Genomic DNA, 19,939 nt, shown 5'->3' on the forward strand with positions numbered 1-19,939 from the left:
CTAAAATAATATTGTAAATAATATTACGTAGTTACTAAAATTGATTATTAAGATAATATTGTAAATAATATTACGTGGTTACTAAAATCGATTATTGAAATAATATTGTAAATAATATTACGTGGTTACCAAAAATTGATTACTAAAATAATATTGTAAATAATATCACGTGGTTACTAAAATTGATGACTAAAATAATATTGTAAATAATATCACGTGGTCACTAAAATTCATTACTAAAATAATATTGTAAATAATATTACGTGATTATTAAAATAATATTGTAAATAATGTTACTATAATTAATTACTAAAATAATATTGTAAATAATATTACGTAGTTACTAAAATTGATTATTAAGATAATATTGTAAATAATATTACGTGGTTACTAAAATCGATTATTGAAAATAATATTGTAAATAATATTGCGTGGTTATTAAAATTGATTACTAAAATAATATTGTAAATAATATTACGTGGTTACTAAAATTGATTACTAAAGTAATATTGTAAATAATATTACGTGGTCACTAAAATTGATCATTAAAATAATATTCTCTTTTTTAAAAGAGAAATCAAATTAATGGACGAGCGAAAAGTTAACTGAGAAATGAAAGGAAATATTACAATATTAAATTTTTTACAACACAGGAGTCAATTTGTAATTAGCATTTCATATGAATAATTCCGATCTTAACTTTCGAGTTCAGCATCGATCCTCAGTTGATTTCTTTTTCTCAACCTTATCATTGAAAAACTTCATCGCGGCAAAGGAACAACCATTCCGCTTTCTCGTTTGACTTTCACTTTCATTTTTAAACATACTTTTACCTGACTTTTGCATCTCCCGCAAACGCGCGATTAGTCAAGCGTGATGCTGATCCTTTTTAGATGAGTAGTTCACGTCAAATATAGAAATCAATTGCTTCAAAAGGTTTAATTGCTTTAGGCACTCGACGCAAGATAAACTGAACAAAAATTGACTTGTTACATCGTTTTCTTTTTGCACAGTGTCGATGAATTGACAAATTTACAAGTTGCAGATTATAAACCTACTCTTTTTAAAGAGCTTTCCTTCCGTTTTCATCGTCAAGCTTGACAATAATTATTATAAACATTGGAAACTTGTAATTTGCAATTAGAAATGAAATCTTGTAAAATTTAAATTTGCTAGATTTTCCCGGTCTTTACATAATTTCTGATGTGATACATTGGAACTTGCAATTATTATGGAAGGATGTTTCTAACAACGCCAGCAACTTGTAATTTGCGATCAAATTTCGTGATAACGTTAGTTAACTCAAAATGTGCCAAACACTCCTGGTTTTTCATATTTCACTGATACTGTTTGACCGAGTGTTTAAAATCTCTTCGAGACTTTCAAACGTTGGTTCTTAATTCTTAATTCTTAATCTCATTTCTTAATTCTTCTGGCCTAATGTGAAGCAAATTGATTCTTTTGTTCGGCGTTAATCCAATTATCGCCGGCGTTTCCCTTCCTTACTTTCCACCATAAACCGAAACGGCTGCACTCGGCTGGAAAGTATCGTTGAGATCGTTGATCGATTGATCAGCCGGCTGATCTTCTACAATCGGTTAAAATCGAGGTGAAAATTTAGAAATCTCGAAAGCTGGTTCCATGTCGAACGAGCGAGACAGAATACACCAGGGGGGGGGGGGGGGCCCCCGTAAAAAAATTTTAAAACAGGAGAAGCCTTTTTAAACTCTTACGCGCAGAAGAGCCTACTTTGCTCAGTTGAAAGTACAAAACGCTGTCTTTAAGTAATCTATCAACAGATCCTTCGAAAGAGGGTCCCTTAGTCGGAGTAGCCGAGTGTTCTTTCTAGCATAATCGAGACAGGGACGTCGAAGGACAAGTGTCACTAACAAGCCTGAGCGCTTGGCGACGGCTGGCCCACACAAGTGTGCAGGATTCGGGAAATCGTCGTATTGCCTAAAAATAGGGATATTTTTTTCTCAAGGATCTGGTAATGGGGAAGACAATGATTCCTTTTGGTAAGAGTAACTGTGATGGCACTTACCCCAGAACGTCTGAAGCGTACATGTATTTAAAAAGAAAAAAAAAAAAAAAATGGAAGAAGAGAAATTTTTGACATGTTAGAACTGTATTTAACGCTCCAGCTCTCTTTTCTGATAATATTTTCCCATTTATCCTTATACCAGTTTATTTTTGCAAGAAAATATAAAGAAATTTTCTTTATTGAATTTTAAATGAATCACATGGTTGGAAATTAATTTTAACCACAAGATTCTTATAAATACGAACATTTGTGTATTTTCAGTACAAAGTAAAAAATCAAGAGTTTCTAAATAGATTGTCAGCAATTGAATTAACTTGTTTTTTTTTTTTTCAATTAACAGATTACAAGAAATTTAAAACATGAAACACTTATATAATGAATATATGTGAATAAATATAAATATGATACCTATATAATGAATTTTCAATGATACTTAAACACGAAGCCATTTTTCTATTTCAGGAAAAATTGTGAAATATCACACAAAGTAATTCCTTTAATTGTATTTAAACTACTGTAACTTATCCAGACAAAAGTAATGTCTCTTTACAGGAAGATTACACGTATGGCTTAGATCTGACTATATTTTTATAAAGTACCTACCTGAACGAGAGCTTCAGGTTGCAGATGCTTCAAGAATTCACCTTGCTGATACGTAATCGATGATGGTTGCTGCTGTTGCTGCAACCTAAGCTCAGCTTGCATTGCAGCAATCGATTCAGGTGTGCAAGATGCTCGAGCTTGGACCCAGGATCCTGCAAGGATGAAGCTTCCAAGGACCACGGACATTGTCACCAAGGTGACAGCCGCGATTCTTGCAATTTGAACCGCCGTGCTCTTTGGCCTAATGTACGCCTGCGAATAAATAAATAAAAATTTCAACCGAATTTTCGAAGTGACAGAGTTATAAATGTTTATTATATGACAACATAACAGGAAGACAAATACATTCTACGTGCGAAAACAATTTAAAATTATGCTGTTTTGTCTGATCAAAAATTAATCACGCACGACACCGAGCAATTTTCTCTTGAAAACGAAGCTTCGAATAGTTTCAATAATTGCAGATTTCTGATTATATTCTTTTATGTATTATTGATCATTTTTCTATTAATTACTGGAGTAATTGAGATAATCTTGTGTCGAATTTAAACGAAAGTAAAAAAAAAAAAAAAAGAAGAGAAACAAAAATCTACACGGTGTAAGAAATTTTTTCTTGACGTCAAGTATTTTTTTGCATTTCAGAATTAAAAATTAGCGTTGTACAATGACTTGACAGAAATCAGAACGTAGTCAAGTCAAGCGTGGCTCCACGATGTATTGTTGCACCGATTTGTAAAATAATAACTTCATTGTTAACTTACTATTCCGGGTTTAATTATAAAATAGAAACAAACATATCCGGGTAACAGGTCCGGCGTGAAGCAGTTTGGTTCGATATAAGTATACCTCTTTCAATCTGAATCTCATTACTCGACATTTTCCGTCGTTTCTATTCTTGTCGTTTCTATTTTATGTTAATCAAACAGATATATCTCTGCGATTATATCGCGCGCGTTATGTTTGGTCGCCGTAGACGAAGAAAGAAATAACTAAACTGACTTCCGTGATGATCTCACTACATTGAAATAAGCCAGTAGCATAAATTTAATTACACTTCCATCAAGGTTTCTTCTTTTTTTTTTTTTTAAATCATCTCACGCTCATTCCTTTGTGCGATTTCTAATATAGTTCTAGAAATTCTTCACTTTGAAATTATTTCCTACTTCTGCATGTTACAGCTCAGAAACATAATTTATATTATACACAGGGTATTGAAACTGAAACTATGAACCGACAACTATGAAATTTAAATAGTTTTACTTATTAATTTGTAAGATACCGAAGTAAATAAATGAGAAGATCTTTATTTTTGAAAAATACTTTGCGTCTGACATCGTTATCTTCTTTATCTCCCTGGTTTTTGGCATATGTAATTAATCAAATGATAAAGGCGATTCGATGCAAATGAGATAATTTACATCAAAACATTGTTACTCAGCGTGAGCACAAGTCTCTCGCTCGTTTATTGTCTCATAAAATATTTGCACGTCTGTTTTATGTAATAACCACAGAATAATACATCAGATAGGGATTATGATTCACTGAAATGAATTATAATTACCTGAATTTGAAAATAAAGTACCAAATTGTAGATCCAACATTTGTTATTTTTTCAAATCAGATTTTGACACAACTTTTTTTTTATTTTTTCATTTTTGCTAAAACGAATTGAAATTGCAATTACTTGTAGCATTAAAAATTAGTCGAACTTTCTGTTCTCTTTTCTTTTTTTTTTTTTTTTTAATCTTCTTAACGCTGCTAAATGAACGATTGAACTCTCACTTCTAATTGTGAAAAAAATGGGGCTTGGAAATTAGCAACTTTCGAAACGGAGATTGTAAGCAACGCTTATTGATTTCTCCATTCAAAGGGAGATGAGAATTCGCTGTAAACGCGGCGCGTTTCTGCAAACAGGACAGACGCGTGCATTGTAGTTACTAAATATGCGCAAGAATCATTACAGGATAATGTAGTCAATGCAAAATGTGTACACGCAGAGTGCAATCGCACGAACGTGTGTGGAACTTCATGCTGGCTAGCCAACCGAGTCGAGGTCTTTTGTCGTTTCACGCTCTCCTTTCGCGTGGTCTCGCGCCATTCCCACTTCGCGAAGCTAATCGCGGGAAAAAGTGAAAAATGGAATTGGAAAATCTCATCGTTTCTTTTCTAACACGCGTTTCCCTTCCACCATTCATACCGACCGTTTGAAGTTTATTTTTCATTTCTTACAATAAGACTGAATTTTGATCCATTGGAGAATCAATGAAACTAATGATTTTCGCTAACAAGTATAGCTAGACGAACCACGAATTTCAAAGACAGTTAAATTTTGTCTTGTGTTTTGTTTGAGACTGATACTTAATGTAATTTATCGAATAATAAACAACTGCGTAAACAATACAACCGAGTTCATTGACAGCTAGACGAATTTTTAATTTAGAAAAAGTCTAATAATAAAATTTTGCTTTGTGTAGCAAACTGTCAATCAGATCGGTGTAACCGATCTTCCAATAAGCGGCTAGTAAATATACTTCGACGAACATCCCCCAACTATGTGTCTAACAATGAGAAGAGATCTTAGATCTTATTTTCAGCAACCAAGCGTGAAGATCATGCCAACAATACCGCAATTTTCTGGGCATCAACTATCCGTGCAAAATCGTTTGAGATCGGTGTGAAGATGAGTGGATGAGGTGAGATGTAGAAACAGTAGCTAGCCACGGGAATAAATCCGATAAAGTAAGACTGGCTGCTCGATAACTGTACTTTGACACTATTATTTGACGTCTCGAACTCGTTCTGCTGCTTAAAGACTTTCTGAATCAGAAAACTTTGCCACTGTCTTGAAGATCTCGTTTAGATCGCTCGATATAGATAAACTCGTGTAATATTAACATGTTAATTATTACAAGCAACATCCAGTAATTAATTGGCAGTGATAAATTTTCTATGTCTAGATAAAATATTTTAATTGAAGAGCAAAGTAAATAGGCAATCTGGCAAAGTAACCGCGTGAAAAGTGAATGCGGTTTGCATGAAAACGAATATGAAATAGAAACGTAAGATGTACATACAAATTGAAAATATTTTTGTAATTTTATTTTCTAACAAAGTTGAATGTACTCTTTGACATTTTGAAAATTTACTTTTGTACGGAGTAAGGTCATAACTGAAACTACAAAGGGGGCTTAAATAAAAATTAAAATTCGTTACGATAATTAATAAATGAAGTACCTTCAATTGTATTCATAAAAATATAAACTTGCAAGTTATATTAATTAATTTGAGGAAATTTTTCAAATATTAAATTTATATTATTATGATTCTCAACTACCGAATCAACTCTCAAGCATTAATACACTGAGAAACATGACGTCAAATAGGTTCGAAATAGGCACTTTTACTAGTATAGTTCTCATCATCGATTTCGACATCGGTTGCACTACGTAAATAATCAGGAAGAATCCCGCGAGATTAACGATAAAACGACGTACCAGTTACCATGAGGATAAATCACCGTTGTACATCATGCATCAACACGCGAAGAAATTTACATACTACACCGATTAGCTACAAGTTTCAACGTTTCAACGTGTTTCGTGCGTCGATTTATTTTACTTCTAGTTCAGCTCGCCTCTCTTATGAATAAGCATCGTAAGGAACAGACTAGAAAAAAGTTTTTCATTAAGAGGAGCGATATACAACGTAAAATCATCAATGCAATGTATAACTTCAAAAACCTTCTTTCAGAGAATAAGGGAAATTGCAACAACGTTTATAGAAAATGAAGAGTAGTACAAAAGGAGGAATGCCAAGTTTTTAATATTTCTCAAAAAATGAAAATTTATCTTTCAATATGTAATATATATATTTATATATATATATAAAATATTTTTTGTATATATATATATATATATATATATATATATATATATATATACAAAATATACAAATATATATATATATATACACACACATACAAAAAATATTTTATATATATACATATGCACATAATATAAAATACAAAAAATATTACATATATATACACATACAAAAAATATTATATATATACATATACACATACAAAAAATATTATATATATATACATAAATATATATACACATACAAAAGATATTTTATACATATATATTCATTAACTTCACATTTTCTCATGTGTCAAAATAAATGTAAAACTCAGAAAGTTTCGATTCGCGATACCACATACATGCATAATCAGTCGTCAAAAAAACATTGACGTTCTCCAATTTTCCCTGTGAATGCTTCGTACGAAACAACTGCTCTGGCGATTAACGGGTAAATGTGAAAACGGCATGAAAACTAGCTTGCGAATCTCAAGAGAGGCGGGTTCAACATTTTCCCATGGGAAAGAAAACCTGGCTTTCAGACGGCTGGCTGGCGATTGCGTCTTGCTGCTTTAATTGGTAAATTAATTGAAAAGGGCAAACGCTTGTGACACGGACTGTACTTGTACGTATTCGTAATGACCTCGATGTGGATGGACGACTCTAAGGTGAGAGGCCTCGAGGAGATAGTAGGCCATCCGAGGCTGCCTTTATGCTGCTCGATCTGCCAGACAAAAGTAAACAGGCACTGTTGCCAGGCACACTCCACAGTGCCAAAGGATTATTATACGTTTGTGCATGTGTGTGTGTTGCATGACAAAATTTTTTAAACGTGTACATCTTCTTCGACAGTGTGCCTTGACTCATTGTTCCCTGTACCAGCATACATACACTGTCTATAAGTCGAAAGTCCTGAATCACTTCTATCTACTAGCAGGATATTGTACTGTACTCGGATGACTACCCGGCTCTTTATGGTTTTCCAAACAGGATAGATTCCTAACAAACAATAGATTAGATTGCTTGATTAGGGTAGAAAAACTGACAACCGTGTCACTCGTGTTTTTTGCACTTGGTCTCTATAAAATATAGATATTTGTAAAACTGTAAAAACGCAATTCATTCAGTCGTCGATTATCATATTATCCAGCAACGAAGTAATGGACAAAATGAAGGCGAAACTTGTGTCTTTTCTTAGAAGCCAATAGTACGCTGCAGGTTTAACTTTGATCCATTGAATAATCTATCAAAATTTAACACGAGTATTTTGTGTGACAAGTCAATTATTGGGAAATTTTTTTTATATTTTCGAAGAGAATACAAATCTTTCTATTTAGAATAATACCAGAATGAGTGTTAAATTGTACAAATATTGGGATAAAATAAGATTCATCTTAGGATTCGATTATTCTGTTACTCCTTTCATGAGAAAAGTATTTCAATATCTACGTGGAATATAAAACTTGATTTAAAAAATTCTTTTTCCATTTCGTCAAGTATAAAAAAGTAAAAAAATGATAAATTTGTGGTTCGTAATGTACACACGCCTACTGAATGCTTTTAAATGGTATATCCACGATGATCTGATGACTCACGATACTTGGAGAGTCAAAAAAAAAAACTGGCTCTTCAATATGCCTTTCTATTCGTTGTATCTATAAGCAGCATTACGATCCTCCAATAAATAATAAGCTGACATTCGATGATAAATACTTATCTATAAATATTGAACTTCAAAAAAATTTAATTTTGACATCTTTTTGTGTATTATTTTGATTTGCAGATCATCCATTATTAATTCGTTAAAATTAAAAATAAAAATACATATATTTGAAATATATATAAAATATTATATAATTATAATAATTATAATATAATTATATATATTATATTATAATTATTATAATTATATATTATTATTATATATAAAATATATATAAAAGTTAAAATTAAATATATATAAATTATAATTTATAATTATATATTAAAAATATATAATTGAATAATATATAATTAACATATAATTAAATAATATATAAAAGTTAAAATTAAAAATATTAAATGAGCAAAACATTATTAGAAACGACATCATCTCGATGTTTCGAAGTTAATTTTAACTTTTATATATATGATAAATATATATAAAAGTTAAAATTAAAAATATTAAATGGGCAAAGCATTATTAGAAATAACATCATCTCGATGTTTCGATGTCCGGCGTTATTATTATTAATTAAACCCGATCCTGTACATATATTGAACAATAAAATGGTGAGAGAGAGTACCCCCATTTACCACGATGGTTCGAATAGGATTTATTATTAAGAAAACAGAATGGTCTTTTCTACAGAATTCTGAACTTGGCCGAGATAAATCGTTATATTGGTTTCAGCATAATGACTCGGTCTTCAGTTATCACTCGGTTGGCTATCCAAAACCGAAATAAAATTGAAGATTAGAAGTTCAAGGAGCCACATCGAACGACTCGGTTAAAGCCAAGCGTACGGGACTTCGTTTTTAGCACGTGAGGATAGCTGTTCCGTCTAATTAAAATGGAGGAAGAGTATTAGAAACGCCTATCTTTCCTTCCGCGATCCAAACCGTTGTCATAAACGGACTTACAGAGATACGCTTGGAAATTCCGTGACAATTAGCGCAATTATTTTTTACGTGGCATCAACCACGAATTATAAAATCAGTTGGTGGTATATTTGTGGTAATTTCCAAGCAAACAAATTATCCTAAATATACGTAATTAACGCGCGATTTAAATCGCTAAAGCAATATTGACATTGTGTAGATATACACAGTGTGTGTGTGTGTGTGTGTGTGTGTGTGTGTACACAATTCCATTTCAAACGAATGGAAAAGCTAATTGAGAAAACCGGAGAGCGTTAAAAATAACTTCTGCTTTTCCGCGAAACGGACGTATTGAAATACATACACATATATTTCGAATACTTACGTAAGAAACGATCTCGATCGTGCTAATCGCGCGTAAACCCTCGCAAAGTTCGTTGAAAGCAAGATCGATCGTTTGGAAACGTTTTAACAAACGATTCTCGTCCCGATTTGAGAAGAGCCTGAATCCTAAGAGAAATCGAACAGCGCGAGGTTAATTAAAAATTGAATTGAAAGCTACATAGTGTAAGGAATTTAACTGAACACGTGAGAAATCTTGTGAACGGATATTCGTTGAGCAATTCGTCGTAAAACTTTTAGAAAAGAAAAACCGCTGATGAAAGGAAAAAAAAAAAAATGGTATCCGCGTATTGTAAAAGATCATGTTACGTAACATCAGCAGGAAATTCAAGTTTCAATTACTTGTTATTCAAATAATAGCAGGATGGCCATATTATGAAATGATTACTATCTACATATGTCTCCGTGTGCTCCCAACTTTGTCCCGCGGATGACTCCGAACCAAGCATTAAAGTCTCCAGGCATACACGATATGCGTATTGCGGCCGTCATTCGAGATTAGATCCTTTGCAAACGTAAAATCAAATGTTTTTGCTGTTGGATGAAATAATTGACAAAATGTATCTAAATATACAGAGGAGAGATAATTATAAATGCGCGATGATTTATGTTTAATTATTAGCATTAATTATTTTAGTTGTTAATTACTTTACCAAAAATCAAAGAAAATTACGTACACGTTACGTTTCATTATGAGGTCGGATTTAAATTACAAAAAAGAAGATTAGAAGAAAAGAGGAACGTTTAATCTATGAACAAGTTTGCAATTTTGAAACGATATAATATCGACTTTTAATCAATTTTAATAAATTTGCAAGTAAATTGCTGTATATAATATAATTGTCGTCGGTTCCACAATAGCCAGTGATTTCTTGGAAAACGTAATTGCCCGCGCTCGGATAGGTTATATGAAAATTCGAGACACATACTTGTGAATTCCGTAGAACCCGAATAGTACGATTCTAGTCACGCTTCGATTGAAAAAGAAACGCAGGTTTAAATCGCTGCAGGTGAAATCTGTCAGTCTTACAAATGTTCTCGTTCGTCGGCGTTTGCCGTACAATGAAAAACGGTGCGGTCGTCGTAGCGAATACCGTTTTCAAATTTTGTAATTATATGAATTACAGATAGAAGCAAAAAGAAACGTTACTTTAAAGCACAGAAAGGGGAAGTAAGTGCGCTTAGTCACGGATTATTTCAAGAGCATTTTGCGTCGTCTATGTGAATGGTTTCGTCTTTTATGGTTTCTTTTAGGAAAATGTCATTTCTGACATATAAAACATACGTAATTATTTAAAAATTACAATTGCTCTTTTGTATATAAGATCTCCTCAAAAATACTTTGCGTCAAAGTTGTTTTCCTTTTTTCATCGAAAATATGCAATCTTACAATAATAAAAAAATAAAAAAATACGTAGAAACTACGTTGAAAACTTTTTTTTTTCGAAGATAAGAACGTGAAATATTACTGTTGTTGGCCGTGAATGTATATTCTCTATTTAATGTTCTTCTGTTGTGTCGATTTGAAACAAACACTGACGTCGTGGAGAACACGCACTGTTCGAGGATGGAAATTTAAATTCCGTGTAAAATCTTTGAGACTCAAAGAACAACAGGCTGTTAAGCGGTAACCATAGAAGTTTCTACTAGCAACGAATGACCGCGTTCACGAGCGATAGAAAGTTTCCGGTTTCAATGAAATAAACGAATGAAAAAAGAAAAAAAAAAAAAAAAGCGTGGCCAATGTTGAAAACCGCGTCATGCATGATTTTGCAGAACATAATATCGTATCACGTTAACGACATATGAAAGTTCGATCGGATAGGGAAAAACAATACGAACAAGATCATATAAAATTGTGAAATTGTTTCGTCCAATGTAAATAATATTCAATTGTAGGAAATGTAGCCAGCTATCATTTCATTTATGTGATCATTAAGTCAAACATCTCATTTCAAATTTATAGGGTGAATTTAAAGAATGTTCCCACGGAGATTCGTTTCTCCTTTTTGCAATACGAGCTAACTGTTTTCACGGACTCTCGTTGAAAAATCACTCGTTTATGACAGTGCATTTATTTACTTGGAACGAACACGCACACGAACGTGTTGCTACGGTAAACATGAATTATGAGTACTGTCATTTACGTCTCCTAAGTATCATCCATTTCTCTGGGATTTCCTAGTGCAACTGTATTTTTCGAGAGGATAATTAAACGACAAAGTATCCCTCTGCCATTACCTTTAATCGCATATTATTCACCACTCTACGTCTGACATTTTACATAATATAAAATATTTATTTAAATATTGTGATATTTCCGGGCCTTCAGTAAAAAAAAATAAAAAAAAATAAAAAGAATAAAACTTCGAGATCTTGATTTTTGAAAGATCTTTGAAATTAATTTCTTCAAAGCGAAAGCTTTAAAAAAAAAAAAAAACTCGTTCGTCGAGTTCCTTTACGGACAAGAGAAAAAAAAAAAAAAATTGGAAATAACGAAGAAAGAAACGAAGCGACAACACGGCCAATCTTGAAAGCGCGTTCAATGTTTTATGGGGGACTTTCATTTCACACCGACACTTCTGACAATCGCAACGATTATTGACAGAGAAAGTTTGCGGTTAATTAAACGACAAATTCTTTCGCCAATACGCGGCAGCGCGTTTCGTTTCGTGGAGAAATATATCTCGTTCCTGAGAAACACGTTCCGAGCCAAACACGTTTATCCCTTATCTAGTATACAGAATATCACGCTCGCGGAAACGTGCCAGATATAAAAAGCGGCGTGATTGTTTCCACCATCGGCTACATATTGTCTCTTTCGTTTTTGTACGCGACTTTTGATCGATCAAGCAAATAAACAGACGGACACGTATGGCAGAGCGTGGTACGCGCAATTAAACGTAGTTCCAGAGACTTTCACGGAAGTACGTTGGCTGCACGGATTTCCGCGCTCTTTTATAAAACACCGGTCGAACAACGCTCCCGATTCGAAATTGTATCAAAGCCAGAACGATCTTTGCCGTGGTATAATTCATCGTTTCCGCTGCATGACGAAATCTATCGCGCTCGATCTATCTTCTTTATCCTGTAATTTTGCAAAACTCCGCGTGATAAGCAGAGCTAATTCTGGTAATCAACCTCTTACGTGCTGTGAATTGTTTTACCTCAGATGAAACTTGATTTTTACGTTGTATAACTGCCTTTGTAATTTTCAACGGGATACCTGCAGATCGTATCTTGGACATGAATAAATGAAAATGTGAAAGGAAAGTAGTTGTGGAAAATGATGATTTAAATATGTTTGTATGTGTAGAAATCATTGTATATCTAGCGGAAGAATTGAAATTTAATATTAACTTCAACTGTTTTTAATTGACAGAGAGAATTTGTTTGTTGTTTTTTTTTTTTTTTTTTTTTTTTAAATCCAACTCCATTTAAATTTCTTATTCAGAGAAATGATCTAACTCGTCGTGTGATTTTTATTTTTAGATTACTGAGAGTTCTTACTACGTATGTGAAAGAACTTTTCTACAAAAAAAAGTGTAGATTTTTCTTACAGCAATTCTGTTCACACGCGCTATGCTGGTTTATTAATATATTAGCAGACTATACTGTCTAGTCTATCTATCTCTCTATCAACCTTGTGCCTTTCATTTGAATGCAACGTTACTCCCCGACTGTTAGAGAAGGCAATCTGTTTGAGGATCAAATGTTTCCTCTATTACTCGAAGCCGATGAAAAATTAGGAAAAAGAAGTCCTCGTTTTTCATCGACCTCGAAGGTTCTTAGGCCTCAAGCTAACGTTTCTTGTCAACTCCGTGCGGAGTGTATTTTTTTTTTTTAAATATATTTGAGAACTTCGCCTGAAAGAATACCACATGATCTATAGCACACTGTATGCTATTGAATTTTACACGGCTCTTTCGAGTAATCCGACCTCCAGCTCTAACGAGTCAGCGAGGCCTTGGTCCTCTTGGTAGTTTTTCTCTTCAAAAAAAATCGAGTCCCCGACTCGTAACTTTAAGTATAACTGCGTGAAATTTATTTCTATTTATCCACCATTACGTACTCGTAATTTAATATAATCACCAAAAGATTATTATCCAAGATAAAATATTGAAATGAGATACTTTTTTTTTTATAATTATACAGTCAGTTAGTTGCAAAATAGTTTTAATTATGTATGATTATTATTGAGATTACTAGCTGGAAACCACCTTCGCTTATAACTGCGAACTTATTCTGAGACCGACGTCCTTGCATACATTTTTACAACTTCGTCGTGACAGTTCTCCTGCGCTGGCGTTGCTGCGCAAAAGAACACATTCATATATTTAATCTCCTCTGCGTAATCGGCACGGCACATTTTATCATCAACCATTTCTGCTTGTGCTACTTGTTCAGCCGAGATCGAGAACGAATCATTTTGTCGTTCTTCCATCTTTGGCAAAAGTCTTTACGTAAGCTCGTTTTATTCTAATTGTGGTTAGCACGATGGTAAATGTATCAACCGCGAAGTCTCGTTTAAAGATCAGAATACAATTTATGAGGCAACGCTAACGAGAATTATATTATATAACGCTCGTTCACTCTGTTAAAGAAAAAAAGGAGAAAAAACGAGAGGAAAAATGAAAATTTTTTATTTACACGCCATTACACGATGTCTGGCTGGGTAACTTTTTTGTCTAAACTTTCTCATTTCAAAGTTTATTCTTCGTGTATTTTTCATTAATGATTTTGAATATATATCTCTTCTAATTTTATATTACATTTCTCTTCTCTTGTATTATATTTCTCTCGTAAATTATATCTTCTACTAATCCAATATTTGAAAGAAATGTTAATTAACAATCGTCTATGTGTATAATACTGCTGCCAATGCGATCGTTATCAAACAAACTCATGGAGTCACGCACCATGTCAAACTGTTTTTAAATCGCACGCCTGTTTCCAGGTAAAAGACTCCATTATTGGTCACTGTCGTTTTTAGACTATAATGAAATATTTAAGTGAAATGAAATCGAACTTTGCATCGTGAAATGAGAAATCTAAGCTCAATATCGTTAATCGGCAACAAATTACTTGTAATTTATAATACTGAAGAATATTTAACTAAAATAATTATAGAAGACTATTTAACTAAAACGAAACCAAGTTTCAGCATCCTTGTAAAACCATCTACAGCACAGTGCTTCTAGAACCTCTGCTCGAAATAAATCTAAATCTCGATCAGTCGTGGAATATATTGACCAGACAACATCGATCTACGTCGATACGAAAGAAACTGTTTCGCTCGGTAACCTTCCACGAAAACAGAGGTTCCCTGTTAACGTTCTCAATATACGAAGGAAACTGAAGGCTTACCGGTGGCGGTTCGGCAGAGGAGTACACCTCGCTTGGTGCGTAATTACTATGAGGCGGATGAGGCATCTTCTCCGAGACGACGGCTACGGTCGCCAAGGAATCCGGCTGTTCCTTCTCCATCTTCCCTGATACCTTTATCTTCTTCCTCCGAAAGAAAGCACTGAACGACAAATCGACTCTGACTACGCCCGATACCCTTTTGCTGGATGTTTGCTTGGTATCTCAAGGAATCCTCTCTCTTTCTCGTTTCCTCGATCGACGAGAACACTTCGATGTCGATCGCTCGGCGAATCGACGAGCAGTGAGCGGCCAGCACCGTCTGACACCGCTAGCTTAGGGTTACCCCCACCAGCTGGTTGAAGCTGCTGAACCTTCTGGTACACCTTTCTGATGGGTATGTCTTCTGGTACCAAGGTGTACCTTAGCGTGTTCTCGTTGTCGGACTTTCTAAACAGCGCCAGCGTGTGCCTGTAACCGTGGGTGAGACCGAAATGTCCGTGGCTACGTCTGCACGTATGTGCAAGCATAAACACAGGTGTGTAATATTACCTGTGTATACACGCGTGTGAATGTAACGCATGTATATATACTACATATGTCCAACGACGTATCCCACCGTGGTTCTCTCTACATTCGTATCCCCATGTGTGGGGATCAACGTTCGAACGCCAAGTTTTGCAATGTTTTTCTCGTTCTCTGCCCTCCTCCACCTGCTGCTCGTTCGCCCCCACCTTTCCCCCACGGGCTCGTATCCCGTTTTTCCCCTGCTTTGGCAAAATTGCATCAATCTGACAGACATACGGACGGGCCCTGGAACAGAGACGGGACTGTGATGTTTTTTGAATGTGGAACTCTCACTGGCTGGACTTTTAAAGGACATATGGTTATTTACCAGGCGCGTGTCTGTCCGCGTATGTGCGACTTGCATACGAGTTGCGGCTTGTTTCGCCCAGGCAGGGACGATGTATGTAATTGGAAAGGCACCGCCGGTTTTCGGGAAAGGCGATTAAACATTTTCTCTTCGCCGAGATGTAAATCGCGGTCGCGTGATAGCGGCGCGAAGAACTGGTGTTACAAACGTCTGCTTACTGCTATCTGAAACATATTATGTTTGTTAGAAACGATGTTGCGTTACTGTTACACTGAATTGTTACTTGAATTTCTCAGCAGCCAAACTTTCATCAATTTTTCAAGAAACGTACATGATGATTTTCATTTTTACGTTTATTTATCGTAGGAAGATGAGCTAAATAATAGCAGATTCTAAGAAAAATTTTGAAAATGATATTTTTAATTATTTATAATAGAATGATAATTTTTTTCATGTGATCAATATACTGTCAAATGGTATTGATGGTAACAAAGAATTTACATTATATATTAAAGTAGTAAAGTTGTCATATATATTATAAAATATGGAAAGAATAAAAATCATCTGTAATTGACTGTGAGTAAATAAATTGTACATTGTTTGTGAAATATCAAATGAATAAAACGAATGCTGTAATCAGTAAAAATTACATAAGAGGCTACATGAACATCCACGTTACATCAATCCTTACAATGTGTACTTTTTGATAATATTTAAAGAAACTTTGTTATTTTAACGAAGATATAATTATACAGTCATTTTTCATTTATGTTTTTACCACTGTAAATTAAACTACTAACATTTTATGTTGACAGTGTATACATGGATATTATATTTACATTTATGTAAATTGACCATTTTCCAAATTATTAATTTCAAAGATGCAAAGTTTGTCATACATTGCAAAAATATAATGAAAAGTCCTATTTTTACTGTAAAATAACTCATACTTTTGCATTTGTATACAACGTGCACGAGAGATGGCGTTCAGCAATTGTTGAATGATTATTTTTAAGGCAAAGGAAAAAGAGAAATTATGTAAAGAATCGCGTTCATTCACTAACTCTTAAATTGTAACGCATCACGTGCGCTTTGCAGTGGTTTATGTTCTTTTTTTTTTTTTCTTGCAATCGCGATTAAACTATGCGCTGACTAAGCGGAGTTTCAGAAACGATAAATTCCTGAACAACAATTTTCCATTTCTCTTAAAAATGAAAGAGAAACAAACATGTTAATAAAGCAACAATAAAAATTTACGTGGCACATCATCTGTAAATAATTTATCTTTCTTATACCATTTACTTTTCTATTATAAATGAATCTCGAATATCAAAACGATTAATTATCGAATTGTCTAAACTTTAACTGAATAGAATTTAAAGCACATTAATTAAATTGTTCTCGAGACAAAAGTTCATACAATTTAATATTATTAATCGTATATAAAATTAACAGATTGATACTGATAATAAATTTTACGTGTATTAATAAATTCTAAATTAAATGAAAATACCTTCGAAATTAATAGTTACAAATGTAAATTATTATATGACTTGAGTTTACAAACGGAAATAATTTCCGATAGAAATACAAACATAGACAAAAGTGTAAGAAGACGACATTGCAAAAGATGGAAATCTTCGAACAAATGAATTGCATGATGGGATCAAGATATTGGCAATTTCGGTGACGAGTTAACTCATCCGTTCCAATTAAGAGATTAACGATCCAAATCTTGTATGATTAAAAGAAAGATGTAGATTGGTGAAGAAGTGATTTTTTTTTTTTTTTTCACGTTAAGTTTTCAAGCGCGACAGACGAGAGTACGTCGTAAGTAGAAGCGATGTAATCTATATATGTATGTACAGGAAATGACCGGCCAGAAGAACCGAGGAAGTTCATATTACAGTGTTGGTTAATGGTGGACGGATGCGTATGCGTGACAGTGAACAGAATGAAAGGCCATCGGCAGAGATGATAAAAACGTAAACTTATGGATAGAAGGAAGCGCTGGAAGCCTTTTGTTTATCGATATCCATTTAACATACGAGCAACGGCTGAGTACTTTCGAAATTTCACGTCGTTAGCTTATTCAGAATCATCTGCAATCTAGCGACTCTGTATTTAGGCAAAGAGAAGCTCCGATGACTTTCGACGATTCTTGATGCTTCACGTCCAATTTAACTGCAAACCTTTGAAATTGAAATTTCATTACGATATAGTTGGTTGATTTGTAAATTTTACAGATTAATTAAATATAGTACAAGAGTTAAAATTGTTGTTTAAATTATCTTAGATGTAAATGAGTGTAATGAAATGATGAAGAATTCAAAACGAACGATTTAAAAAATAATTTCCCTCAAGATATGAAACACTTAGTAAACATTATTCTGAGACAAGTAGCATTTTCGTTTACTTTAATCCTTAACTCTACTTTACACTACTAAAATATAAGCAGTTTAATATTTTCCATCGCATGCCCGCCAAAATTGATATTTATTCCAATTTTCAACGGAGATTCAACGTCAATCACTTAGGAATTTTATATTATTGGAGTCACTAATATATAAATCAGACTAGAATACCTGCATAAATTTAAAAAACAAACGCGGTGATATCTGTTTAATGCAGCCATTTCGCTATAGAATGTGTGTCTAGTTAAAGATAAACGCCAGCAACGTACACGTATTAAGTTACGTTATCATCTAACGTTTAAATTATGTACATACGTCAAAACATAGACAGGAAGATAAACGTTGTTAATATAATTAACGCGAAAAATTACGTCTTATGTGCTTCGGATATAATATATTTACATAAACAGATAAAATATTATCGCATGACTACCCTCTCTTCGTGAATCGCATGGTTACAGAACCCTAATAAACAATATCCTAACAAACAATAGATCAGATTGCATAACAAAATACACATTTGGACGAAATAAACTTGTAACACTCTTCCTTGGAACACTGCACAGAAGAATAATTTCAATTCTTAAAGATCATCAGAAATGAAATTTCACTTAAATATCTTCTTACATTTTGTCTAATATTAAATAATAATAAAACGTTTAATTACGTGACTAAAATATGAAATTTCATCTACGACAGTATTTCAATGTAAAATGAAAAACTTGTACGTAACAATTAAATTAACGTCACTCATTTTTTACAAAATACTGTGGATTTGTCATCAATGAAATTCTTCGATTTAAATTCTTTGACTCTAGATTTTTTCTTTTTTTAAGTCAAATTTAGGCTAAAAAGTGAACTGCCTCGTAGTTTCTATATAACAATGTAGTATTTGCCTCGTAGTTTTTAAATAACAATATAGTATTTAAATAATAACTCGAAAGGCTAAAATATTAAAACTCCACGCACGTGTTTATGCATATGTATTACGCATTTCGGACAACGTTCATATATTATTGTGCAATTGCGTATGACGACCAGGACAAAAAGATAAATTTTTCTTCGTTCTTTCTTGATTTTAGACATCGTTAATCATCCAGCACACGAAAATCTACGTGCTTCTTATTAGCATCGTTCTCACGTAAATGGTACTTATGCAGATGATCTGCACACTGCACACGACAAACGAAACGCATTATACTTTAAACTTCTTTTATTTTTACTGACTTGTTAACCTTGTTTCACAGAGTGAAAATATCACCGAACATTTTTCACGATCACCTATATTTTTAACGTGAGAATTTCATATTAAATTTTAGATTTTTACACTTAACAATAGAGTTGGCAAATAATGAAAGTTTCTACATGCAAGTATAGAAAGTGAAGCACATAATTAAGTTTCTTATTTGTTCATTAACATAACAAATGTTTATCTAGAGACCAAGATCAAACTGTATATCGCTTGAAGATTATAATAGTTATAAATGTAGATAATTTTGACGTGCAGACAAATACGTTATTAGTAAGAAGTATACAAAAGACATACTTCTTGTACATTGTGGGCCATCAAAATGCAAATTAAGTTGCAAGGTAAGTTTAAGAAATAATTATTAATTTCATCATGTTGTATCTTCGAACGAACAATAAACATGCTGGCACCACATTGGACCAAGAAAATTTTCCGTCCAACGTAATGGGTAATTGAATTGGTAACTATTTCTGAGAATACGCGGACAAACGTGAAAACATCGATCACGCTGGTTATCTAGAGAAGAAAGGGAAATAACGAGGAAAT

At 33.4% G+C, this 19,939-nt stretch overlaps 2 protein-coding genes across 3 annotated transcripts in view; both read right to left on the reverse strand.

The window, feature by feature from the left end:
* Positions 1-15,162, reverse strand: part of LOC122527901 (transcription factor SPT20 homolog) — a 31,887-nt gene extending 16,725 nt beyond the window's left edge. Inside the window, exons 1-2 of the mRNA XM_043652474.1 lie at positions 14,860-15,162; positions 2,648-2,899 (exon numbers count right to left, since the gene is read on the reverse strand). Of these exons, the coding sequence (XP_043508409.1) occupies positions 2,648-2,899; positions 14,860-14,979 (372 nt within the window). The 5' untranslated portion in view covers positions 14,980-15,162. The remainder of the gene's footprint in view (positions 1-2,647; positions 2,900-14,859) is intronic.
* On the reverse strand, positions 14,999-19,716 carry LOC122527903. Of its 2 annotated transcripts, none has more exons than XM_043652481.1 (3): positions 19,691-19,716; positions 15,409-15,669; positions 14,999-15,327 (listed from the first exon to the last, which is right to left on the reverse strand). In XM_043652481.1, exons 1-3 carry the CDS (start codon positions 19,699-19,701, stop codon positions 15,042-15,044), a joined length of 558 nt encoding a protein of 185 aa, XP_043508416.1. In that variant the 5' UTR covers positions 19,702-19,716; the 3' UTR covers positions 14,999-15,041. The 2 variants fall into 2 exon arrangements, with proteins under 2 accessions (XP_043508416.1, XP_043508415.1); XM_043652480.1 differs by lacking the exon at positions 19,691-19,716 and adding an exon at positions 15,752-15,888.
* Between the last annotated feature and the right edge of the window lie 223 nt (positions 19,717-19,939).

Source organism: Frieseomelitta varia, unplaced genomic scaffold (genome assembly GCF_011392965.1).
Source record: "Frieseomelitta varia isolate USP_RPSP 00005682 unplaced genomic scaffold, Fvar_1.2 scaffold_238, whole genome shotgun sequence".
NCBI classification, from domain to species: domain Eukaryota; kingdom Metazoa; phylum Arthropoda; class Insecta; order Hymenoptera; family Apidae; genus Frieseomelitta; species Frieseomelitta varia.

Coding starts and splice junctions, on each gene's coding strand:
- LOC122527903 (XM_043652480.1), bottom strand. CDS start 15,873: ATGTTTAATCGCCTTTCCCGAAAACCGGCGGTGCCTTTCCAATTACAT. Junction 15,670..15,751: donor CGCGGACAGACACGCGCCTG/GTAAATAACCAT, acceptor TCTCTGTTCCAG/GGCCCGTCCGTATGTCTGTC. Junction 15,328..15,408: donor TCACACGCGTGTATACACAG/GTAATATTACAC, acceptor CCACGGTTACAG/GCACACGCTGGCGCTGTTTA.